Source organism: Mustelus asterias, chromosome 2 (assembly GCF_964213995.1).
Source record: "Mustelus asterias chromosome 2, sMusAst1.hap1.1, whole genome shotgun sequence".
Classification (NCBI taxonomy): domain Eukaryota; kingdom Metazoa; phylum Chordata; class Chondrichthyes; order Carcharhiniformes; family Triakidae; genus Mustelus; species Mustelus asterias.
Genome location: NC_135802.1, coordinates 87,292,966 through 87,319,138, shown reverse-complemented (window position 1 = coordinate 87,319,138; position 26,173 = coordinate 87,292,966). Strand labels below are relative to the sequence as shown.

Here is a 26,173-nt window from a genome sequence, read left to right as displayed (position 1 = left end):
AGGGCTCCTTGATGCCGCATTTGGTCAGATGCTATTTTGATGTCAAGAGCAGTTACTCTCACTTCACCTCTGGAGTTCAGCTCTTTTGTTCATGCTTCTGACCTTGTTGCAGCCAAGGCTATAATGGGGGTCAGAAGTTCAATGGCCCTGGTGGAACCCAAACTGAGCATCAATGTAAAGATTATCACTGAGCAAGTGCTGCTTGGTAGCATCATTGATGACACCTTTCATCATTTTGCTGAGGATCCAGGGTAGGCTGATGGGGCAGTAATTGGCCAGGTTGGATTCATCCTGATTTTTATGAGTTGAGATTTTGATGCTATAATGGCCTTGCAACAAGCTGTCCCAGATAATAGTCATACAACTGGCTGTAGTCAGCAGATCTGTACATTAAAAATATATGTAAATTTATATATTTTGTCATCTGGCTGAAGTCGCAAATATTTAGCTGACAAGGTTCCTGATAGATTTGCTCTCAACACAAGAATACATCCATTGAAATAATCAGTGGTAAAAGGTTCCTCATACAAGTTAAAGGTTAAGGGGCCTTTTGAGTCCCTTGAGAATTTTGGTAGTGTTGTGTGTGTTCGTGTATGCATGTGTGTGTCCAAACACATATGTGGCACTGCATGGATCTTTCTATGTTAAATTTCTGTGTAATCTTTTCATCTAACTTTAAAATCAAACATTCCGAAGTTAGTGATAATGCTACAGGAATTAGATGCAGAGCAAAGCTCTTACTAGGTATTTTTTTCTGCACTCTTTAATACTGTCCCACACCAACATTTTCAGTTTTCCATTGTCAGTCACCATAAGGCTTTTCCAATTCAGGTTAATCCAGCATGTAATTATAGACAGTTTTACAGTGTGGATATGCATCCAATGAAAAGTCAGTTTACACCCTCTGCAGCTGCCACAGGGATGCTTTCATCTCTTAAGTTTTGAAATCAAGTTTTCGAGGAACAATGGCAGTATACAGCAATTTGCATTTATAATAGCACTGTTAACTTTGTCACACGGGCCTTAACAGACAAATTTGACAATAAGCCACATTGTAAGGCAAGGGACCAAAAGCTTGGTCAGAGTTATGGATCTAAAGCAGAATTTTAAAGAAGGAGAGAGGCGGAGGGTTTTAGAGAGGGTCTTCCAGAGCCTGGGACCTGGGCAGCTGAAGGCACAGCCGTTAACAGAGTGATGACAATCACAGAGGTGCAAGAGGCTAGAATTGGAGGAGTGTAGAAATTACAGAGGGTTGTTTAGTGGAGAGGATACAGAAATGGAAAGGGACAAAGTCATGTACGGATTCGAAATCAAGGGGTTGTTGCACTGGGAACTAGTGAAGGTCTATAAGTTCAGAAGTGTTGGCTGAGCCATTCGTGGTGCGAGTTAGAACACAGACTTATGAGTTTTAAATATGTTCAAATGCTTGGAGCGTGCAAAATAGGAGGCCAGGCAGGAGAACAAGGCTTGACTGTTTCAATCCAGATTGAGACCCAGTGCTGATTTGTGACAAGTATGAAACTTTGCCTGGTTCATCTTGTTAATGCAACAAGGTGGCTTCTGTTTCCACAGGTGACATCAAACAGGAGCCAGGCGTATATCGGGAAGGACCGACTTACCAGCGCAGAGGCTCTCTCCAGCTTTGGCAGTTCCTAGTGGCTCTGCTGGATGATCCAGCAAACTCGCACTTTATTGCATGGACGGGCCGTGGCATGGAGTTCAAGCTCATTGAGCCAGAGGAGGTGGGTTTCCACTGTCAGCACATCTGTAGTAAAAAGAAACAGGACACCTGATCAGCAAAGGGAGGTTGGGGATTTAGGGAATGAAGAAAGGGTTAATGGAATGTGGTGGTCAAGGCCTGTGTACAACAATCAGAGTTGGAAAATTAGCCCCGCACTTATAATCACAAATAAAAGTGTTGAATGATGGAATTGAGACTTGAACACATAATGCAGGCTGGCACTTCAGAATGGCACTGAAGGAGTGCTATGCTCTCAGAGGTACCACCTTTCAGCTGAGATACTAAAGCAATGCCCCATCTGCCCTCTCTTTTGGACTTGAGTGAACTTTTACCAACATTTAACCTTCAAGCAACATTAAAAACAGAGTGGCCGAGTAATTCTTAGCACAAAATAATTGGTCTGCTCCGGGCACGGAGCCATGGCCTGAGACGCATCTGAAATTGCCTTTACTGTAAAATAATTGGGCAGTAGCAGATCCCTTTTACTACTGGAGGCAAACTACCTGCTTACAATTCTCCAGCTTGGGCTGGCTGCATTGCTGGCTATGGCCTTCAGTTAAGTCTGAGGAAAAGGGGAGGGGGAGAAAATGGAGAAAAGAAGAGGGTCTAGTCGAACTTAATTTCTAGGTCATTATCTGGCTGTTTGTGGGAGCTTACTCTTTACAAATTGGTTGCTGCATTTACAACATTATAACATTACTCCACTTTAGTACATTAATAGTTATGAAACTCTTGAGGACATGCTGACGTTGTGAAAATCCGTATGCAAATACAAGTTGGTTCTTCCTTTCTTTGAAATATCTTGTAATTCATGGTATTTCCTGAAAGAAATTAAAAAATTTACAATCTTACATATATATTCAGTTTTCTGTTACATTTGCAGAGTTAACATGCGACCATTATTTTAAAGTTACATCCCGAACATTTCTGTGGCAGATTTAGTTCATGTTCCAAAGGAGCTTTTTTAAAATATTTGTTGCGAGGATATCTTAGAATCATAGAATCCTTACAGTGCAGAAGGAGGCAATTCGGCTCATCGAGCCTGCACCAACAACAACCCCATCCGCACAACCCCGCATATTTACCCTGTTAGTCCCCCTGATACTATGAGCAATTTAGCATGGCCAATCTACCTAACCCGCACATCTTTGGACTATGGGAGCACCCGGAGGAAACCCATGCAGACACGGGGGGAATGTGCAAACTCCACACAGTCAGTGACCCAAACCGGGAATCAAACTCGGGTCCCTGATGCTGTGAGACAGCAATGCTAACCACTGTGCCACCGTGCCGCCCATATGTGTGATACTGTCATGGCCACATTTATTGCCCATTCCTAGTACTCCTGTGCAAGTGACTTATTTGATCTTCTCCTTGAACCATTGCTATATTTATGGTTTAAGTGTACCCACAGTGATGTGACACAGAAATTCCCAGATACCGTCCCAGTGACAATGAAGGAACAGCGATACATGTCTACGTCAGGTGTGTGACGTGAAGGTGAAGGTGTTCCCATGATATTACTGCTCACGGCCTTCTCGGTTATGGAAATCACATGCCTCAAAATATTGTCAGGATAACTTTGGTGATTCATTGCAAAGTAGAATGTTAAAGTGCATACTGAAGGCACAGTGGGCTAATGATAGAGGGGTGTTGATATTGAACTCAGTGGGCAGTCAAGTGGATTGCATTGTCCTGGATAATGTTGAACTTCCTGAGTGCTGGTGCACCTACACTCAAACAGGTGAGTGGAGTGTGTTCTATCATAGTTGAGGTTTGAATCTCGTAGATTGTGGAGAGGGGTCAAGAGTTCAGTCACTCACTGCAGAGCCCCCAACCTCGGCCCTGCTTTTGTGATCACTGTGTTAATAGGCTGATCCAATTAAACTAGAACAATGGTGAGATTGTACCAAGCTCACCCCCACTAAGTCCTATGCCCCTAGCCCCCCAGCCTGCAGAGATACTGATGATGAAGATCTTGCCATTGGTGGTACTGCTGAAAATTAGGGGTTCGGTGTTTAGACTTTTCTTGTTGAACCTTGCCTTTGATTTGGTTGGCACAAATTACACCTACCAACAATTGGATGTCCAATAGAAACAGAAAGTGCTGGAAAATCTCAGCAGGCCTGACAGCATCTTTAGAGAGCTAACGTTTCAATTCTGGATTACTCTTCGTCAGAGCTCTGACAGTGTGTACTGCTTATTACACAAGTAGGGAGCTTATGCTTCAGTTGTGCACAGCACTGGTGAGACCATGTTTGGAGTATTGTGTACAATATCCATTTCCTTGTTTGAGGAAATATGTAAATGCATTAGAAGCAGATGGTTGACTAGACTAATACCAGGAATGGGCAGGTTGTCTTATGATGAAAGGTAGGACGGTTGTATCCACTGGAATTTAGAAGAGTAGGAGATGACTTGATCGAAACACAAAAGATCCTGAGGGGTCTTGGCAGGGTGGATACTTCCTCTTGTGGGAGAATATAAAACTAAGGGTGACTCACGTAAGACAGATGAGAAGAATTTTTTTCTCTAAAGTCATGAACCTTTGGATTTCTCTTTCCCAAAAGCAATGGAAAAAGTGTCTTTGAATATTTTTAAGGATAGGGTAGATGGATTTTTGATTAACAAGGTGGGGTGAAAGGTTATCGGGGGTAGGCAAGAATGTGGGGTTGAAGTTGCAATCAGATCAATCATAATCTTTTGAATGGCGGACAGACTCAAGGGGCCAAGTGGCCTACTCCTAATTGGTATGTTTGTATGTAAATGTAGATCCGTGAACAGCTCCATTCCCCATCTTATGTTGGAGAGAAATTCATTGAAGAAGCAGCTGAAAAGACGATTGCGCTCCAAATAGCTATTAGGGTCACTTTTTGACTTTTGCTTCTGGCTCCCAATTCTTTATATCTCAAATGCGAATATGTAAAATCCAATCAGTTCATTAATCATCTACTGAATTTTTCATAAATGCCAGCTCTGCTGAAAGTCGCTACATTGCATAAAGGAAGAAGAGTTTCTGAGCTGATTTGGGCTTTGAGGTTTCAGTTAACTCTGACACTAAATGCTGCAAAATGTATCCATTAAAGTTATAGGGCTAGATTCTGTCTTTATGCAATAGTATTAAATAGATGATGACCAATTGCCAGCCTATGTTAATTCTCATTAGTCACCAATTCCCTTTCGAATAAGTATTCACCTTGAGAGACTAACACAGTATTTTGTACTCAAGCACAGTGAGATCCTAATCAGACAGCTTTACATGTTGCTGTGGACAGCTTGTCCACATGCCTAATTCGTGCTATATGTTCAACTGCAGTCTATTTATCGTGACAGAGGTGGCAAGATGAGATACACTAAATGTTGACTGGAAATCTTGCAGTATTGAGCCCAAGCCTAGGGAAATGCAATCCCTGAAAGAGAACTATATGTTGTGGCTGAGTCACTGTGAATGAATATGAGGCCGGCACCAGACACACAAGTTAACTCATCGCTCTCCTCAGCCCATTTCTAAGGCCATATTTGTATTTAGGATCAGTTCCTCCCCCCACAGCCACTGAAACTAATCCATTATTGGATAAGGGACTCTCTCCAAAGATGTGCGGGTAGATTGATTGGCCATGTTAAATTGCCCTTCAGTGTCAGGGGGTTAGTAGGGTAAATAAGTGGGGTTATGGGGTTAGGGCCTGGGTGAGATTGTGGTTGGTGCAGACTCGATGGGCTGAATGGCCTCTTTCTGCACTGTAGGGATTCTATGATTCACTCTTTTATTTCTGTTCACTGACTTTGTCAAGTTGAATAAGTGGTTTTAAACTATCTGGCGATTTTAGCTGCATAGATGTGGCCACTTCTTATTGTTCGGAACAAACTACAGCACAAGAAGGTTTGGCTCATCTCCAGGATGGTAGCAAAGACTTTTTCCACATTCTTTTCGAGATGAATTGAATGTGACACAACTGCAGGTGTAGGTTTGGACCATTTAACATTGCAACATGTGTATTTTTTTATCACAAAGATATTGGGGGTGATTTTCCTATCCCGCTGCGCTGCTTTTGTAGCGCAGCAGGCCGGGAGACTCTTGCGGCGGCTGATTCGCGGGATTCGTGCTTGGCGGCTGGGCCTCTGCGCTTCTCCTACTCTAACTTTTATCGCGTTGGCGGATCCAGGCTGCAAATCAGCGTAATGAACATTAGCATGTGTTAACACACCTTAACATCTAACTAACGGGTGCGTGACTAGACTCTTTGCCCTCACTAGCTTCTCCCCCCTCTCTGGAGTGACATTACGCTGGCGGGGTTTACAACTGCTCTGTAAAAGTTGGGACCTGTCATGGTAGCGTTGAACAGGAGTGAGGAGGTAAGTGCTACGAGGCTGCAGCGCCCGGATTGTAGGGCTGGTTGGAGGCATAGAACATAGAACAGTACAGCACAGAATAGGCCCTTCGGCCCACGATGTTGTGCCGAGCTTTATCTGAAACCAAGATCAAGCTATCCCACTCCCTATCATCCTGGTGTGCTCCATGTGCCTATCCAATAATCGCTTAAATGTTCCTAAAGTGTCTGACTCCACTATCACTGCAGGCAGTCCATTCCACACCCCAACCACTCTCTGCGTAAAGAACCTACCTCTGATATCCTTCCTATATCTCCCACCATGAACCCTATAGTTATGCCCCCTTGTAATAGCTCCATCCACCCGAGGAAATAGTCTTGAGGCAGGGCTGGAAAATTTCTGTTTGCTGTGGGGAGGTCCCTCAAGAGCTGGATGTGCTGCCCCCCAGGCCCAGGGATGTTCCATGTTGGCTTTGTGGGGTGGGGTGAGGTCCTTTACTGATTGCTGGTCAGGCTGCTGTCTGCAGCCACCGGGCTGTTCCATTGTTCTCTCTGTGGGATGTGGTGAGGGACTGCAAGGACATCAGAAGGGCTTTGTTCATCAGGATCCAGCATTGTAAGAAAGAACACACATTAGGGGAAGCTAGGGAATACAGCCCACGCAGCACGGCACTTCGTTCAAAGAAGACTTAGGAATAGGGTTCAGCTGATACTCACTTGCATGCCGGACGCCAGCCTGGTTGTCGGTGACCATTCTAGGTATGGCGTCCCCCTTGCCAGTTCCAGAGCACACAGCTCACAGACTGTCAACAGCCGCAGCTCAGGAACACCCCCACCAGTCTTTTCCCCCTCATGGCGGTTGTACATGTTTTTGTCCTGTGGGGATATAAGGGGGATTGAAAGCATGATGTATGGAAGAACATGGGGTGCAATGTGTGTTGGGGTTGGGGAGCTCGTGTTGCCGTTTTGGGGAAATGGGTCCCCACTTGGGGGTGCTGATTGGGGAGGGTGTCACAGGAGTTGGAGGTAGTACGGGGGGGCGGGGGAGCAGTGGGGCATTGGCGGCTGCTCTTGTGGTGTCTGGGGATCATTTGACATTGTAAGCACAGCACATGTACAGGTTTTCAGAATGGGATGGACACTTACCCTTGCTGCCTGAAGAAAGTCGATCATTTTCTTGCGGTACTGTTCTTCGGACTGAGGGGTCAGAGTTCTGGCATTCACAATTGCAGCCATCGCCTCCCGTAATGCGCTTGCTGCGCGACCCCTTGGGCGATGGCCCTGAGTGGGGTACAGCAGCTGCCGCCTCTCCTCCACTGCATCCAGCAGGTGGGCCTGCTCACGCTCGGAAAATTTGTGACCACGTTTCTTGGGGCCTATCTTCCTGGCGTGACAGCCTGTGTGTCCATAACTGCAGCTTATATACAGCTCGGGCTTGTTAAAGGAGTAACAGTCACCAGGTTAAAGTCCAACAGGTTTTAACCTGGTGTTGTTAAAACTCTTACTGTGTTCACCCCAGTCCAACGCCGGCATCTCCACATCATTGTTAAAGGAGTCCAGGTGCAGTCAGTCATGGGCCTGTTAGTTAAATTTCATTGTGAATAATGTACAGGCAACCTGGTTTCAATAGAGGGTGAGCCATCTCCAAAGGTGCTGATTGGGTAAACCCAACAAGGTACTATGGTGGGAGGGGGGGTGGGGGCATGCTCAAGAGTCTCACTCAAGGGGGAATGCTCGCAGGCAGCACAGCGCTCTGTGTGTGACGGGTGGGCGCGGTGGTAGAGAGGCCAGCGATGTCTGGGTCAGTGGGGAATGGGGAGGCCAGCGATGTCTGGGTCAGTGGGGGATGGGGAGTCCCGTGATGTCTGGGTCAGTGGGGGATGGGGAGGCCAGTGATGTCCATGGTGGGGGAGGGTGACAGGCCAGCAATGTCTGTGGGGGGAGTGAGAGACCAGCAATCTCAACGCTGGGAGGACTTGTTTAGTGATCTCCCAGAGACCGGCCCAAGCACGGTGGGCCGCTCAGCACAATGATTTCAGCCTCTTCCGCAGGAATAGGCCCCGGCCCCTGATTTCTGCAGTGAACAGAGTGTGGGAGTTTCAAAATGATTCATTTTGAAATTCCAACTGAAAAAACCCAGTGTGATTTACTCCAGTTTTCACGCGAATTTGACTCTTAGAATATTTTTGGAAGAATCGACCCCACTGGGTGGAATTCTCCCAAAAAAATTCTAAGTGTCAAATTTGTGTAAAAACTGGAGTAAATCCCATTGGTCTTTTCAAAATGAATCTCCCACACTCTGTGCACTGCAGAGTGCACTGATGTGATTCTCATTAAAAATCAGTGTGCGGGGCCTATTCCCGCTGGAGAGACCGGCAGCATAGCACTGAGTGTCCCACTGAGCATGCGCTGTTGTGTCAGCACCGAGACCGGCACACAGCCAGCCTCCTGATCACTGGCCAGCCCCACGACCCCGCAACACTGGCCCTGCGACCCCCCCCACCCCCCAATCGCTGGGGTCCCGGATGTGTCCAGGCCAGCCCCAATTACTGGCCTTCCTCCCTCTGTCACCGCCGAGTGCAGAGTGGCAATGGGACAACCACCCCCACCAATCTCCCCACCCCCATGAGGCCCCGCCTACCATTAGGTCCAGCCCTTTCTGGCCCTGCCTGCTTGGCACTGCCTGATGCCAGGTGGGCAGTGCCAAGATGGCCCCTGGGCATTACCACTTTGCCCCTTGGGCAGTGCCAGGGAGCCAGGCTGGCACTGCCATTCTGGCAATGCGCAGGGGGCACCCCCTTCTTACCTCCCCACTCGTGGGGAGCTGTTGTAAACCCCACTGGAGTGAAACACTTCTGGTGGTTTGGGGGCGGGGAGGAGAGGCGCGATTTCTGGCAGAGCGGATGGCACCGGAAATCCAGTGGCCGGAGACAAGCGGAGGCCGTGGTGCCCCATGGGAAGCCCGCTATACAGACTCCGCTTGTGTCTTCTGGCCCGCTGTGCTCTGGACCAATCTTGATAAATGGTCAAAACTTACAGTGTAATCATTAGGTAGAAGAGAGTATAAGGGGTGAGATGAATCAGTTAATAGCCATCAGCAATTGATAATTAAAGTCGTCTGCAGCATTTCTGTTGGCAGTTGATGATCCTGTTGATACCACACTGGATCATATCAGTGACTGATAAAAGAAAATTCATTTTTCAATAATTCTGAAAAAGATATTAGCTACAAAGGGGCAGACACACATTTCACATTGAGGCAACACTGCATGCATTGCTAGTGTCACACAGTGTGGACTTACCCTATTTATTAAAATTCTCCAATAGATATGATACATCATGTTAAAGGACAGTATTTCTCATGCCCATTACTGGTCACAAACTGATGTGACAAAAGAATCACATTGGCAAGTTCTAATTATGATCATGATGCTTCCGTCTTACCATGTTCACACTGAGATCTGCTGTATGAATTCAGGCTCAGCATTTCAAATGAAGTTGTCAGATTTTTTTTTTTGAAACTTCCCCATTATAACCACCATCTATTTCATCTATAAAATGGATGATGACCAATTGCCAACCTGCCTTACATCTCTTCCATTTTCTTCTTTCCATTACCAAATTGAATGAGCTGCTTTAAAAACATCTGGAGATGTAAGTACATATAGGAGTTAATTTGCAACATTGCACTTTTGACAGTGAATCATGGCTACTTGGAGTACATTTCGGGGTTACCAGGATGTGGAATTTCTGCCAGATGTGCAATCGGGAAAATGAGCCAATAATGTGTGTTGGATACTGAGAGGTGAAGTTACCCCTAAGTTTCCGTACAGATTCGTTAGCATAAACCCGAATGTGCGATCTCCCATGAATCAACATTATTGGTCTTAATCTGACTGAAACAGAGCTTTTTTCAGAAGCTCAATGGGGAATGGGATGGTGAGAAAATGAAGCATAATTTGACCAGATCAATTTATAACAAATTTAAACTGAAATTGAAGTAATAACAATAGGTTACTGTGCATCCAGGTGTCTTTGCACCCAAGAATGTGATGACCACCTCCAAATGGGCACAACTGTCAGAAACACACTATTCTGACCTGTGAGCATGGCCAGTTTTGTGGCAAAGGGACTTTTGAAACAGCATAGAAGATTGTGGAAATTTCGGCGTGAAGTGTTCAACGAAACAACTCAAATCCATTTATAATTACGCAGCCTCTTGTGCTATTTCACTTCATTGTGTCTAGATTTGCTGTTAACTGGGAAAAGATTATGCTGAAAACCGTACCCCAGAAATTGGGAGGTGCAACTTCCTCACTGTTCATTTAAAGTGGTTTGAAATCAATCCAACACCCATATGTCCAGAATGGGAGTTAACATTCCTCACCCGAACCAGATCAGGGAATATTAAGAGATCTCAAAGGCCCACCCAAATATAACCTGAAAAATGGTAATACTTTAGGCCCAATTTACCTCCCCAAGCAGTGCATTCCAGATAGCCACCACCCTCTGAATAAAAAAGGTATTTTCTTAAATCTCTTCTGAATCTAATGACCTTTACCCTAAAGCTATGCCTTCCCGGGATGGACTCCCCAACCATGGGAAACAACTGCTCCCTACTCACCCTATCTGGGCCCCTCCACAGTCTTATACACCTCAATCATATCCCTGAGGGAAACCCAAAAGAGAAATACTCTTTCACCAGCCTCACAATACCTAGGCTCTCTCACACACAGCTAACCCTCCGGCCTGGTCCCCAAAGGGCCTGAACATCTCCCTTGTTAACTATTACCACTCCAGGCATTTACAGAATATTTTGGGATTCTACCCAAAGCAATACACAAGCACCCCTCCCTCAGGCCCCCTCTTTACCTCCAAGTTTTTCCTCTCCCCCCCCCCCCCTCCACGTACCCATGAACAAAAGTACCCTTTTCCTTTTCTCCCCCACCTCACAAACACCCTCCATCCACCACTCCACAGAAAAAGGCTAATATGGATAAAAATGGAAAAACGCCAGGGGACAAGACTACAACAAGCCACAATATAAGGGCAAGGCATCACAAGGGGCAACAGGGGTTGGACGTGAGCTGAACGAAAAGTGGCAGAGCAAGTAGAAAAGGGGCATTGTCCTTTCTCCCTGTCTGACCCCAAAAACATGAAGTTAGGAAAACAGCCCCAATCTGTGTGAGTATGTGGGGATCTGTTATTTTGATTTAGCCAGCATGGGCAGTGAGTGAACAAGATGGGGACGTTGTTCCTTTTAAGTTGGATACGTACGCTGCCATGTAGCAATTGGGGATAGGCTGTGCAGGACTAGCTGGCTAGACAGAAGCAACATTCCATTTTAGGTGCACACATGCACAGCCAGGCCTCCAACTTAAAGGGGTTACGCAGTGCATCAAGTTGGCGACGCAGAGAAAACAGTAGTTAGAATATTGACGAGGACAGAGTGACAGAATTCCAATTGTGAACTTCTGGTTGTCGATGTTCAACACTTGAGGGCACAATTGCCCAGAGATAAGTCTTGAATCATAGAATCCTTATAGTACAGAATGAGGCCATTTGGCCCATCGAGTCTGCACCCACTCTCTGACAGAGTATCTTACCCAGGCCCACCACCCTGCCCTATCCCTGTAACCCCACACATTTATCATGGCTAACCCATCTAACCTACACATCTTGGGAAACTAAGGGGCAATTTAACATTGCGAATCCACCTAACCTGCACATCTTCGGACTGTGGGAGGAAACCGGAGCACCCAGAGGAAACCCACACAGACATGGGGACAATGTGCAAACTCTACACAGTCACCCGAGGCTGGAATCGAACCCGGGTCCCTGGTGCTGTGAAGCAGCAGTGCTAACTAACCATTGTGTATTAGCATCAACTCCAAATTTAGATCTGTTCATTCAGAATCGCGGCTTTTACATTTATTGGGCATTGACCTTGTCATGGCACCTATTTTGTTTACAATGTACAACTCCACTTTATAGTCAGGCATATGTATATGTTGAGTGTGCTAGCTATCCATGCTCCTGAGGCATTCACTCTGACCAAACAATATAACTAACAATAATTATACATGTGGGGGAAACACTCAGTGAAGGTGCAGCATTCTCCATCTGGTTTAATTGCATCATTTGAATGCTGTATGTCCGAGTTATAAAACTTTTAAATTTAAACAGAACTCGGTAGGATCGGGGTGGAACTTGACAAAATGTTGACGCCAAAGTAGATTCTTCAATAAAGCAATTTAATGCGAAGCTAAACCATGGGAATTCTGTAGTGTTAGAGCTAAACTGGAGCAGAAGATCACCTTATATTTTTTAAATAATATCATTGATTTTTGAAAATGTTCCCACATTTTTTGGCTTCACTTGGGATAATTGTGTATTTGTTCTCATCAATAAAATGCTGACTGACATGTTATGTTTACCTCTTAGCATTAATTCCACTGAATTCAGAAGGAAATCAAAAAACCAAAAGTAATATTTTCTACACCGTTTCAGTACTTTCAGTCTAAATGTGTAGTTGTGAACAATTTATTTTATATGCTGTCCCTCCCTGTAATATTGGCTCCAAGCAGAGACCTCAGGCAGGATATTACAGTCTCGCTTGTCTCGAAACCATAAAATCCCGCCCTAGGGACAATGAACCTTTCCATGGTCTACCCCTCGCCCACTCCAATTCCTGTGGTAAAATTCTGTCCCTCGTCTCGTAAGTTTATGTTCCGTGCAAAACCTTTGTTCCAAGTACCTTTACAGTACGAGTTATTTTTTGAACCGAGTTGTTGGGATGTTGCTGAAAACTGAGAGGTAAGCAGGAGAAGAAACCTGTCCAGACTAGCCGGAGAAATGTTGCCCCCCCCCCCCCTCCTCCTCTGGTTGAGTTTGAAGTGGCACTGATACCTGCTGCGGCGATTCCTGCATCTCTGTCAACTTGCTTTTCTTCTGGGCAGAAGCATTGGTAATTAGTAACAGTGAGAAGTTAATGGGCTTTGTCAGTAACTGGAGCAAAATACAAGCGGCGATTCAGTCTCGCAGCTATTAAGCTGCAAAAGTAAATGTTGGATTGATTTTGAATATTAATGTAACAATGGTATTGCATTATTGCTTTCAATTCAACTGGCAAATATAAAGGGGAAGAAATTCATCTCAGGAAGTGATGTAAAATGGGTGGCAACAGCAGCCCATATGCAGCAACTGATACTTAGTTCCATTGACAAATAATGAAACTGAATGTCAGGCAATGCATGTAACCACAGCCAATCCAATGCCACTCATTTATGCGTTGGAAGTATTTCTACCCTGAAAGTATTTTAATTGATTACTATTTTGAAATGATAACTTATGCATTTATTAGTTTTCTTGTTTGTTGAAAGGATGGTAAGGGAGAGAATGCAAATTTAAAGATGTTATACCTTGGTTATACTGTACATTATTGGCTGAAGAAGCTGTGAAATAGGATGCAATGTAGTCCTTAATGCACAGTATTAACATTTCAGCCTGGGGCAAACAGAACCAAGCATTCTGATTTCTATTCTGTGCATTCAAACTGGGGCCAATGCAACTGTAAGGCAGTTTGTGCAGTAGGTTCTGCAACAAAAACAACATATTTATATTTATATACCACCATTTACTTAAAAAATGGCTTCACAGGGGCATTATAAAACAAAATATGACACTGAGTCATATAAGGAGATATCAAGGGAAACGACAAACAATCTTGGTGAAAGCAGTAGATTTTAAATAGTGCCTTAAAGAAGGAAAGGTAGCGAGGCAGAGAACTTTAGGGTGGAATTTCCAGAGCCTAGGGTGAGGTAACTGAAGGCCCAGCCAGTGATGGTGGAGCAATTAAAATCAGGGATGCTCAAGGAAGGCAGGAGGAGCACAGATATCTCGGAGGATTGTGGGGTTGGAGGACATCACTGAGATTAGATAGGGTAAGGCCATGGACAGATTTGAAAACAAGAATAAGAATTATGTAGCCTGTAGTGCGTTACACATTTTTACTTTTAACAGTGCACAATAATATATACGCATCACCATATTGCAAGAAGGGCTTAAACTTGTGCTTCAAAGCAATTGTCACTGATTTTAACAAGTTATTTGTAACCGGATGGAAGTGCATTATTTCCATACCTGGTTCAGCTGGGATGGAATTTGAACCACTGCTTCCTGAACGTAACCTGAACAATGAGTGAAGTTTAAGGTACACATCAACATTAATATTCTAATTTCAATTAGTAGATTAGAAGGCAGCTATGGACAATATGAAAAGAGGTAGTGGTCAGTTTATGAAAAAATATATCTACAATAACAGTCCTCAGCTCAGCTTCAAACCATAATGTGTTTGAACAGCTGCAATTTATTGTTGGGAACAACAACATAGAGGCTATTTTACTGGACTAGCGATCTAGAAGCCTGGTCGAATGACGTGGAGATGAGTTCAAATCCCACCATGGCAGTTGAAGAATTTAAATTCAATGAATTAAATGAATCCGGAATATAAACCAATATCAGCCAAATGGCCATGAAACCACTGGATTATTATAAAAACCTACCTAGTTTTTTAAGATCCTTCAAGGAAGGAAGTCTGCTGTCTTTTCTTGGCCTACATGTGATTCCAATGTGGTTGGATCATAGCTGCCCTCTGAAATAGCCAAGTAAGCCATTCAGTTGTATGAAACCTCAGACACTTTAGGAACATTTAAGCGGTTATTGGATAGGCACATGGAGCACACCAGGATGATAGGGAGTGGGATAGCTTGATCTTGGTTTCAGATAAAGCTCAGCACAACATCGTGGGCTGAAGGGCCTGTTCTGTGCTGCACTGTTCTATGTTCTATGTTTAAAAGTCAAAAAGGAATAAAACTGGATGGACCTAGGCACCAGACATTACATAGGAACATCCTGTCCAATTGATCTTGCAAATTACTTCTCACTAACATCTGGGAGAGCTGTTCAACAGAACTGGTCAAGCAACAACCTGACATAGTCATTCTCACCGAATCATGCCTTTCAGTCAATGCCCAGATTCCTCGATTACCACCCCCTGGTTGGTTCTGCACCACCAGCATGATAGACAAACCAGACGTATCAGCACAGTGATAGACAGTCTGGAGGGAGTTCTCAACATTGACTTCGGACTCACTGAAGTCTTGTCATCAGATCAAACGTGAACAAGGAATCCTCCGGCCTTTTCTTAATCGATGAATCAGAACTCATCCATATCGAGAACTGCTTGGAAGCAACACTCAGGGTAACAAGGACATGTAATGTAAACTGGGTGAGGGACTTCAATATCTGTCAACAAGAATGCCTTGGTAGCAGCATTGCTGACCAGCTATTCAGTCCTGAAAGACATATCATCCAGAATGGGCCTGCAGCAGGTGGCAACAAAAGCAACATGAAGGAAAAACTGACTCGAGCTCATTCTCACCAATTTATCTGTCGCAGGTGCATTTGTCCGTGACAGTATTGCTTGGATATATCATGGCACAGTCCTTGTGGAAACAAAGTCTTATCTTCACACTGAAAACACTCTTTATCATGTTCGACACAATCATCATGCTAAATGGGATCGATTCAGAACAGATCTAGCCACTCACAACTGACCATGCGTGGGCTGCTGTCGCCATCAACAGGAGTAGAATTGAGTGTATTTGTAACAGTTCACTTAGGGAGTGGCAATATAAACTTTTACATGCATGTATGTGGTTGAGCTTTTCAATGGTGGTGGCAGAGGCTCCAAATTTATTTCCATCAAATGGCTGACCAGGAATCTCTCTCACTCTTACCAATTGCCATTGGTGTATTGGAAGGATTTGCAGGTTGATGATGTTTGGCCAGATTATGAATGCGCCTTCTTCAGCCATCAAGTGCTGTAGTGGGACTCAAACCCAGAGCTTCTGCCTCAGAGAGAGACACTACCCATTGCACCACATGACTTCCATGTCTAGCAGAACTGTATTCCACCATTATCTTATAACCACATGTCCTGGCATATCCTTCACTTTACCTTTATCATCAAGCCGGAGGATAAACTTTAATTCAATGAGGAGTGCAGGAAAGCGTACCAGGAGCAGTACCAGGCATACCTTGAAATTAAGTGACAGCCTGGTGATGCTACAATACAAGTCTAAATGCATGCTGACAGTGGAAGCAGGATAACATAGACCGAGATCACATAACCAATGGATCAGATGAAAGTTCTGTCATCCTGCCATATCTAATAGTGAATGGCAATGAGCAGTTAAGCATCCTAACATGAGGAGGAGGCTCCATGAACAGCCCCATCTTCAATAATGATGGAGCCCACGGCATGATTGCAAAAGACAAGGCTGAAGTGTTTAAAATCATCCTCAGCCAGAATGTGGATTGGATGAGTACATGATACATCTTGGGCTCCTCATGAGATTACCACTATGACAGATGCCAATCTTTGGCCAATTCAGTTCGCCCACATGATATCAAGAAATGGGAATACAACAAAGTCGATGTGCCCAAAAACATTCCAGCTTTAATACCGAAGACTGGTGTTGCAGAGTTAGTCACACCTCTAGCCAAGATGTTCAAATAGATTTACAACACTGACATTTAAAATCATTATAGTTATTAAGGAACAGAAGGAAGTCGTTCAGACCATTGAGTCTGTAAACGAACACAGTCAGTCCACCACCATCATTTCAAGGGCAGTTAGGGATGTGCAATAAATGCTGGCTTAATCAGCAAAGCCCAGATCCCTTGAATATTTTTTTAAAAATCAGCAATTCCATCCTTGCCATTTCCATTGTGGGGATGGCCATTTTAGATAGCCGGCTATTTTCATTGACCCATCTTGTTAGGAGATGTGGATCTGGGTGCCTAAGAGGAATTGTGATGACGAGGATCTGCAGTCCCAAGTAGGGAATCAAAAAAAACAGCCTGTTCTTCGAATTATTTCATTGAAACATAAGAAAAATCTGTTATTTAAGCTTCAAAAGTTAGCTATATTATAAGCTAGATGTGTTTTTACTGCAGTGGTTGATTATAGAGCTTGCCCCACAAAAGTAAATGCCCATTACATTGAACAATATTATATAAGCATTCAGATGCATCTGAATACTTCCCCATTGTGGCAAAACTGAAGAAAACAATGCTTGAGATCTCTAGTGTAATAATCTGAAGTGTTTAAGATGCTAAGAGCCCCTTTAAAATGAAGATAAATCTTTGTTTTTAGTTTTGAGAAAAAAAAGTCCACAACTGCCCCTGGACTACTTTGATTGACAGGACATCTGTGTAGCTTAGAGAAAAATGGACCATCTTTTTTTCTCAGTTTCAATAGACTATTTAGATATCACAGAGTTTGTTAATATAGCTGTCCTGTTATGAATGCTTGGTTGAGTTTCAAAAGCTCCAGAAGGCAAATAGAATGTTGCCATTTATTGCAATGGAATATAAAAATAGGGATGCTGTGCCACAGTTGTACATGGTATTAGTGAGACAACACCTAGTGCACAGTTTTGGCCTCATATTTATGAACGGACAAAAGAGCATTAGACACATTTTAGAGAAGTTTCACTTGACTGATTCTAGGGATAAGGGATCTTACGAGGAAAGATTGAATAGATTGCGCCTGTGTCCATTGGTGTTAGAAGAGTAAAAAACATCCTTATTAAAATGTGTAAGATCCTGAGGGAACTTGACAGGATGGATGTTGAAAGGATGTGCCATTTGCAGGAGAGACTAAAACTAGGGTACATAGTTGGAAAATAAGGGGTCTCCTATTTAAGATAGAGATAAGGAGATTTTTTCTTCGCTCAAAGGGTCATGAGTCTGTGGAACTCTTCCCGAGAGGGTAGTGTAGGCAGGGTCATTGAATATTTTTAGACAGAGGTAGATAGACTCTTCACTAACAAGGGAGTCAAAGGGTATAGGGGCTTGGCAGGAAAGTGAAGTTGATGCTATAATCCGATCAACATAATACCATTGAATGGGACAACTCCTGCTCCAAATTCATATGATTGTATGTAACCAAAGCAACAACTTGCTACGTACAGCTTCTTTAATATAGAAAACTGTCCCAAACTGCTTTACAGAAGTGTAATAACAGAAAATCTTCGACTAATTTGAGCCGCAGAAGATATTAGATGGAATGACTAAAAGTGTGATCAAAGAAATGGATTAAAAAGCATCTTAAATTGGAGAGGGTTATAGGGAGGGCCTAAAGAACATGGAGTTTAGTCACCTGAAGTCATGTCACCAATGGAAGGCCAATGATTATTGAATGAACCTGCTTGGTCTGAATGTAACTGGTGATCCAGAACGTAATTTAGATTATGTTATTCATAGTTTCTCGGAAATTTGTGTTCTTTGAGTTGAGCGTGACAGTGTAGGCAATCGTGTTATTTTCCTCCTTGCCTCTGATGATAGCAGCAAGCCCATTTTGGAGAGGCTTAGATTCAGTTTAGAATTTCTTTTAGCGCTATTCCAACAATGTGGTTGAATTCCTGATGTGGATATTTCATACTACACTGGTGACTGCATTTCTCACACCTTCTAATTTGTCTTGATGAGTTTACTAGGTTTTTGCCAGGATGTGAACAATTTTGTGCGGGAGCCTCAGGTTCATTGGAAAATGGATTTTGGACTATATGGCATGAGGACGTTGGCCTGAAATATTGATAGTTTTATATTTCATGGAGCTATTGTTGAAATGTGTGCATCTTATCTAAATGATATATTAATGACAATGTTTTCTGAATCAGGTAGCACGACGGTGGGGAATCCAGAAAAATCGTCCCGCTATGAACTACGACAAGCTGAGCCGCTCACTGCGCTATTACTATGAGAAGGGCATCATGCAAAAAGTAAGCAACAAGCATGAGTCACCTTACTGATAATATCTTCAAATACTAGCTGAATAACATCCAAATGACAAATACACGTGTATGGTATGCTCATTGAAGTGAGAGAGAAAAATCCTTGCATCCTAATGTATTTCAGTGCAATAACATAGAATAACATTGCTTCTATAGGAAGATTTTTGCCTTTATTGGGGCAAGAAAGCTCTACATTTGCATTGTTTCAATTTTCAGGACCTACGTCTATGTTAAATGATTCTCCAAGTGCCTTGCCTGAGCACTGATTGCTTCTTCATTCATTCTGGATTCACCAACAGTTCAACTAGTCAGTAGCTGCATCATACACAACAGATGATCTATTTGATCTGTTAGATGTTTGCTGAGATAGCTGATGTACGAGAAGAAAGTTGGTCAAATTTCCCTCTCCTGATATTTTATTTGGCTGCTTCTGCTGGAAGCATGCCTATTGGAAATCCAGACAAAGACATGATCAGGGTCAACAGTGATCTCCTCACAATTAAACAACCTGTCAACACCATTGACACTAGGCAGTAAAACCCCAAAGTGTCTCCACTGTATCTGGAGTGGAGCAACACTTCCGCTCAGCACATGAATGTGCCCTTTTACCCCTTCCAAAATCCCAAGTTCGGGGCATTTGCACATTTTAGGTTGGCAACCTTGCCATTTTCAGCCCTTCTAAGGTGCCAGCCTCTAAAAATCAGCAATGTTGCTATAGCACCTTACCACAGCATGAGTGGGATGACTGCCAGTCAGTAACCAAAAGAACCAGCTTTTAGCTTTCCAATTTAAAAGTTGTCACCCGTCTGCTGTGGGGTGCTTCTAGTGGATAAAGTGACATATCGGAAACAAATCTGTAGAGACTACCCTTACACGCCTTTTATACATCTCCATATATAGATATTCCACTTATGCCTCTTCAATTTATACATATTTTGAAAAGTTTGAATGTTTAAAAGAAAAGCTTTAAAATGGATCTGTATGGAGAAGTAAAAAGGATTTTTAATAAAACAGGACTGTCTGAACTGTCACTCTGTATAGAATAGATATTTATGGATTTTAGAAAATAGAGTATTGTTGGAAAACTATTTTAAGTGAAATAATTTGAAGGCAAGTGTTCATCTATAATCTATCAAATAAGATGTAAGCTGGGACTTTTAAAATGCTAAGCCATCTCCTGTATAAATGCTCTACTTAGATTTCATAATGAGATATGATCCAAATTTTATTAATAGCGTAACAGTGCATGACTGTCACTCTAATAATGATTATAATATGATCAAATTCAAAGCAGTGCTTGAAAGGGGGAAACATAAAATTGCTACTAAGAATTGGGTAAGGCTGACTTCATTGAGAAGAGACAGAGGTTGACCACATTATCTACCCAAATCTGTTCATTCGTAAACCCACAGAAGATTAGCTAGAGATGTCAGCAAAAAACTCAATGTGACACAGAATCAGTTTATGCCTAAAGAGACAAGAGCTCTTTTTGGCACAAAAAAGACAATGTTTAATGAGGTAAGAAACAGCATGCAACAAAAAATGAAAAGACATATAAAAATGCACAGCACAGCAAAGATCCTGACAAATGGAAAAGACACAAAGAACAAGTGACAAGTCAGATAGAAGAGCCACAAAAAAGGAAGTATGAGAAGAAACTTACAAGAGATATCAAAATGAGCAAATGGCTGCATTTTACTGCTTCAGGACCTCTGCATCAAGACCCAATGGGGAGTCCACGCTTGCTGATAGTGAGATCGATGACACAATGTTCCAAGAGGTGGCTTTATAATTGGCCATCTGCGCGAGCTTGCTTTCAATGCTGCAGGATCAGTCACATGACTGGCAGCTGTGGAGCTTCAGTAGCCCCGAAGGGAGAGGTGGGTGCTGTTGAGGCAGTTTGGGAAGCATGAAGGTGCCTCGAATGGAGGTGCCCCCGGAGGTGTGGATGAAAATCAAAAATCATGAGGAACTGCAAAATTGTAATGTAACAATTTCTAGTCCTCATAATTTCAAGTCTGCTTGTAAATCAGTTTTGAATTAACTCACTTTAATTTAGTTCGTGCGTGACTTAACTGATTAAGGTAAAGTATTTGGATAGCAATTTCAGAAAGTCTATCACAGAAATGGTATACTTATCAAACTTTTGGACAATGACATACAACTTCAGTTAGTTGCGCAATCTGTTTGAAGTGTTGATTACTTCCACCTTTTCTCAGGTCTCTGATCTTCAATCTTAAATTCACTTGTGGAGATTGACTCATAATTAGTATGCACAAGTTTTCAAATCTTGGCTAGCAACAAACCCTAACAAAGTCTCGTTTTGATCCTTTTTAGTAGCCATCACGCCATGTTAGGTCAGTCTTCTCTTAGCTTATTGATTGGTTCCAGCTGTTGATGAATTAAATTAATTGGACTTTAATTACCTCGTTGACTAATAACAGCTCTGTTAAAAAATAAACCCATGGAAGACAATTGCTTCCTTACTTACTAATCTTAAATTTTCTGAAATGAAATCAGATTATGAACAATAAGCCAGGCAATGGTGTCCTATAGCTTATCAAAAGTTAGAAAGATTCATTTGTCTGAACTGCTAACTGCATTTTCCAGAAACATTCAAGTTTATACAGTATTTAAAATAAAATCCAGTCTTTCGATTATACTTATTCGTTACTTCAGCTCACTAATTATAACTTAATCAAGTTTCATTACTTCATAATCATCTGCTGCATGACTGGCTTCTAATACAAAATCAATACATGCAGTTAATTCAGAACGAAGTACAGAATGTGGAATGGCTGCAGGAAGCTACATGTTAATGATAAAATTGCTTCCTTGACATTACCTATTAAAGTGAATACAATATTTATGTGATTGATTTTAAGACTAAATTTGGCTGCCCCAAGCCTACTTACAGGCCAAAACTGATAAACCCTTCGGATTTGAGGGAAATCCCCTGCGGAGATATTGATTGGGCTGCAAGTGTGGACTTTCCTGCCTTCAGCCTATCATGAAGGCATGGAGGCTCCAGCCTCTGTGTCTGCAGCTACTGCATTTAGGCTGCCTCTATTTAATCTGGCACATGATGGGAGCCAAATGACAACAAGGCTGCAAAATCGCCCTGAATTGGGACCTTGGCCAGTTTAACTGGCTGCCTGCCTCCATAGAATGACCAACCAATTATATTCCCAGCCATCCCTTGAAAGGTTCCTTGTGGCAGTAATGCATTAGGGAGCCAGCCCAACTCTGTCTCTAAAACCATCTCCACAGGACTGAGGAAATTCTGACCATTATGTCTGAACAGATATGTTTAGAAACACTGCAGTGTATTCAGATCAAGTGACTTGCAAAGACTCCACAGGCATGTTGTGTGATAATCAATTTAACTTATATACATGGCTAATGTGTTTCATGCTGCCATGGGGAGGAGTGCAGAGGAAGTCAATTTTGAGATCAGGTTATAGGCTTCCCTACAAATCAATGAATATCAGATCGACAGTAATTTTAAATTGTGCATTTTCATATTTGACAAAACAGGAAAGCTTAGAAATGCTTATAATAGCATGGTAAAGCTGGTTAAACTCCCAACAGATTGTTGAGCAATAATTTTTGATGTTTCTAATAGTGGGAATGAGGTTTTGACTGAAAAACTATGCACTTCATTCTCCTGCTTAACAAAATAACATCCCATAACAATCAGTAAGTGAAGTATTGATTTAAAATGAAGAATAGCTTCATTGGTGCCTTTATTTATTTTGCCTCATATTAAATGAGAGGTGTCAATTTAGGCAATAAAACAGTTTTACTTTTAACAACAACTGTCAACAGAAAACCGTTACACTTCGAGTTTACTATTTCTCAGCTCAGCATTCTTTAATGATGGCTTTATATAAAGCACTGAACAATAACTCTTCGAGCATACTCATTTCCTAAATAAACTGTTCTGGCATTTCTGGATAACACGCACTGCTGATTCCTAATTTAATGTCAATCAACAGAGCTTTTATGCCCACTATTAGCTACTCAAACTTATTTCACTTAAGATCTTTACAGCAAGCAAGAAGGCCTCTAACACAGTGGTTAGCACTGCTGCCTCACAGCTCCAGGGACCTGGGTTCGATTCCCGGCTTGGGGTCACTATCTGTGTGGAGTTTGCACGTTCTCCCCCCATGCCTGCGTGAGTTTCCTCCGGGTGCCCCGGTTTCCTCCCATAGTCCTAAAATGTGCAGGTTAAGTACATTGGCCATTCTAAGTTGCCCCTTAGTGTCCTGGGATGCGTAGGTTAGAGGGATTAGCGGGGTAAATATGTGGGGTTACGTGGCTAGGGCCTCGGTGGGATTGTTGTCGGTGCAGACTCAATGGGCCGAATGGCCTCTTTCTGCACTGTAGGGATTCTATTCTATTCTAACCTATCACTCTGAAGCCTCAAAGATGGAAGCACAATTGGCTTCTACTCCCAAAACCCAAAGCTTGGAAAATTGGAATCCAGTGGTGGAAAACCAGCAATCTACTTTTCTTCTATGGAGTCAATCAATGCTCCTCCCAGTGGTTACACCCACTGGGCAACTGCTTTGGTAAGAGAAAGATCTCTGTATTGTTACAATCTCGATAGAGACTGATAACATTTTTCAAAAAAGATTCAAACTTCCAGTTAATAGTTGAAAGAATGATACAAGATTTCAACTAAAAACACAATTAATTTCTTTTTGTAGGCAGCTTATACTTTAAAATACAGAGAAGAACATTCCCCTTTTAATACTTACCACATATTGCACTCTCAACTTTTAGCAAATAGTCCACAGCTTCCCCCAGTTTGCAATTGGCACTTGTGTCCTCGTTTTCACATGTAGTAAATTCAAGTGACCATCTCCAGATGCTTTCTTCAGTTTTTGGAGAGTTTCCTAAATCCACTGTCAACAGTAAAGCTTTTTCCCGATGATTCTTCTTCCCCCTGGCCATGCCAAAATTAATTTGCCAGAATCTTTCGATGGCTGTGCTATCAACCTCTCTGACTAGGAACTGTTTCTCTTCCCCATCAAGTGTGGTAGCTAAAACAACCTCTTTTCTCTACTGGCCACACAAAATTGGTGTCTATCGGATATTCATTGATTTATAGGGCAGCCTGTAACCTGATCTCAGATTTGACTTCCTTCTGCGCTCCTCCCCATGGTAGCACGAACACATTAGCCATGTATATAAGAAGAAAGGCTAATTAGCTATCCTTGAACACCCAACTCTCTTTCATATTGAAAATAAATGGGCAGTTTAAAGCCAATTTAATGCTTATAACCCAATATTCTTTCATCAGTTTTCGTGGACTTTGGAGATGCATTCTCCACTGTTAATACACAGGCTGTTGCCATTGTCTCCAAGTATAAATACCTTGCACTTTCTTCTCAGTGAAACAACCTAAGCCTTCCTTTGATCCCTAACAATCAAAACACTCAGGCTTATTATCAGGCAAACTTCAGAACAGGTCACTTAACCCCCTTTATTTTACCTTAAATTTAAAGACATGTGGCAAATTTTCCCGTTCCGCCCACCACAGGAATTGTAGCAGACAAGGGGCGGAACATGGACAGATCTGTTGACCATGGGCAGGATTTTCTGGTACCAGGGTGAGCGCAGCCAAAAAATCCCACCCATAGTCCCAAAACATAACGGATGAGATTCTCTGACCTCCCAGCCGCATGTTTCCTGCTAATGGGAGGTAGCGTATTGTTTGCTAGCAGCGGGATTCTCTGGACCCCCCCCCCACTGTCAATGAGAATACCCTTTGACGTAACCCCACGGCTGCGGGAAACCCATGGGCAGGGGTGCGCTGCCGGTGTGAACGGCCGGAGAATTCAGGCCAACATTCTTATAAACCTCGTAAATGTAACACTGCAGGAAAAATTACAGTGAACCTGTTAGTATCTCTAATTGAATTAGCATTTTTGTACTATGTAGATGAGCAGAATAATTAATCCCCTATCTCCACTGGGTATTTAAGTGTTCCCCAGGTTATACAATAAAGAAAAAATTCAGATCATTAACATATCTGGTTTGTCCTATCCTGCAATCACTAATGAAACCTTCTAATAATTTCATAGAAAAAAATAACTCATCAGTAAAATCCTCCTAGTGTTTGAAGTTAATTTTGAGTGGAATTTTTCAGCTTTTCATGTTGGTGGAATTTCTGGTCCGGCCGATGTGAACCAGAGATTCCGATAGCCCAGCGTCCCACCACGGGTTTCCCTGAGGCGGGTGGGGGGTGGAAAATTCCAGCCACTAGGACTGGCGAACAATTTTAGCCAATTTGCTATTTCAGCTTAACTGTGCTTTTGATTTGTTTTGAATAGTTAACCTTTACGGGAAAATGTTTCTTTCCTTTCTTGCAGGTTGCTGGAGAGAGATATGTGTATAAATTTGTCTGTGATCCAGAAGCGCTTTTCTCAATGGCTTTCCCGGACAACCAGAGGCCAGTGCTGAAAACTGATATCGAGCGTCACATCAATGAAGAGGACACTGTCCCTCTCTCCCATTTTGATGAGAACATGGCCTATATACAAGATAGTGGCTGTTGCAATCCCCATCCATACAATGAAGCCTATGTGTACTGATGCAACCATTTTGGGGCAGTCACTCCGTGTTTCCTTTGTCTCTATTATTTTCCTCTGTAGACCGTGACCCAGGATTTACTTCATCTCTTCAGCATCTCTGACATCGAGCAGTGGGTCCACACGTTCCTGTCGCATTAACCCCGGGGTCCAAAGCCAGGGACAGTGCACTTTATAAAAAGACTCATTAGAGTTCTACATGTTTTGTTTTTCAGAGTGGGGTGGGGAGCGGGGTTGGTGGGGGAGGGGGGGATATGGTTTTCATTTTAGCCTTCATGCTTTTTTTTGATGGGTAGGGAGGGATGGGCGGGTTGGGAATTACAGACATTTAAATGGTTTGATTGATGCTATCATATGGATTTTTGTTTCATATCAGCTAAAAACTTACTAAGTCAAACTTACAAGAAATCTGCTGATATCAGTAATAAAATAAATTGCATATCTAATATTGCTGTGTTAACACAGCCAGCACTCTTTAAGAATCTATATCTGAGTAGGTACATAGTACTTTTTTGTCAGGGTACACATTAATATACAGTCAAGCATTTTACTGCTGTGTCATATTTGTTAAAAATATATGAATACTAGAATATGCTGAAGCTTCTGCTGCAGTCTCCTTTTCTGTAAATTCTTTTAAACAGA

At 42.7% G+C, this 26,173-nt stretch overlaps 1 protein-coding gene across 2 annotated transcripts in view; it reads left to right on the top strand.

Annotated features, from left to right (window-relative positions):
* etv1 (ETS variant transcription factor 1) overlaps positions 1-25,685 on the top strand; it is a 160,069-nt gene extending 134,384 nt beyond the window's left edge. For both annotated transcript variants that reach the window (XM_078228081.1, XM_078228070.1), the window contains 3 exons: positions 1,573-1,742; positions 18,819-18,920; positions 25,313-25,685. In XM_078228081.1, coding sequence (XP_078084207.1) covers positions 1,573-1,742; positions 18,819-18,920; positions 25,313-25,534 — 494 coding nt within the window. In that variant the 3' untranslated portion in view covers positions 25,535-25,685. The remainder of the gene's footprint in view (positions 1-1,572; positions 1,743-18,818; positions 18,921-25,312) is intronic.
* Positions 25,686-26,173: the final 488 nt, after the last annotated feature.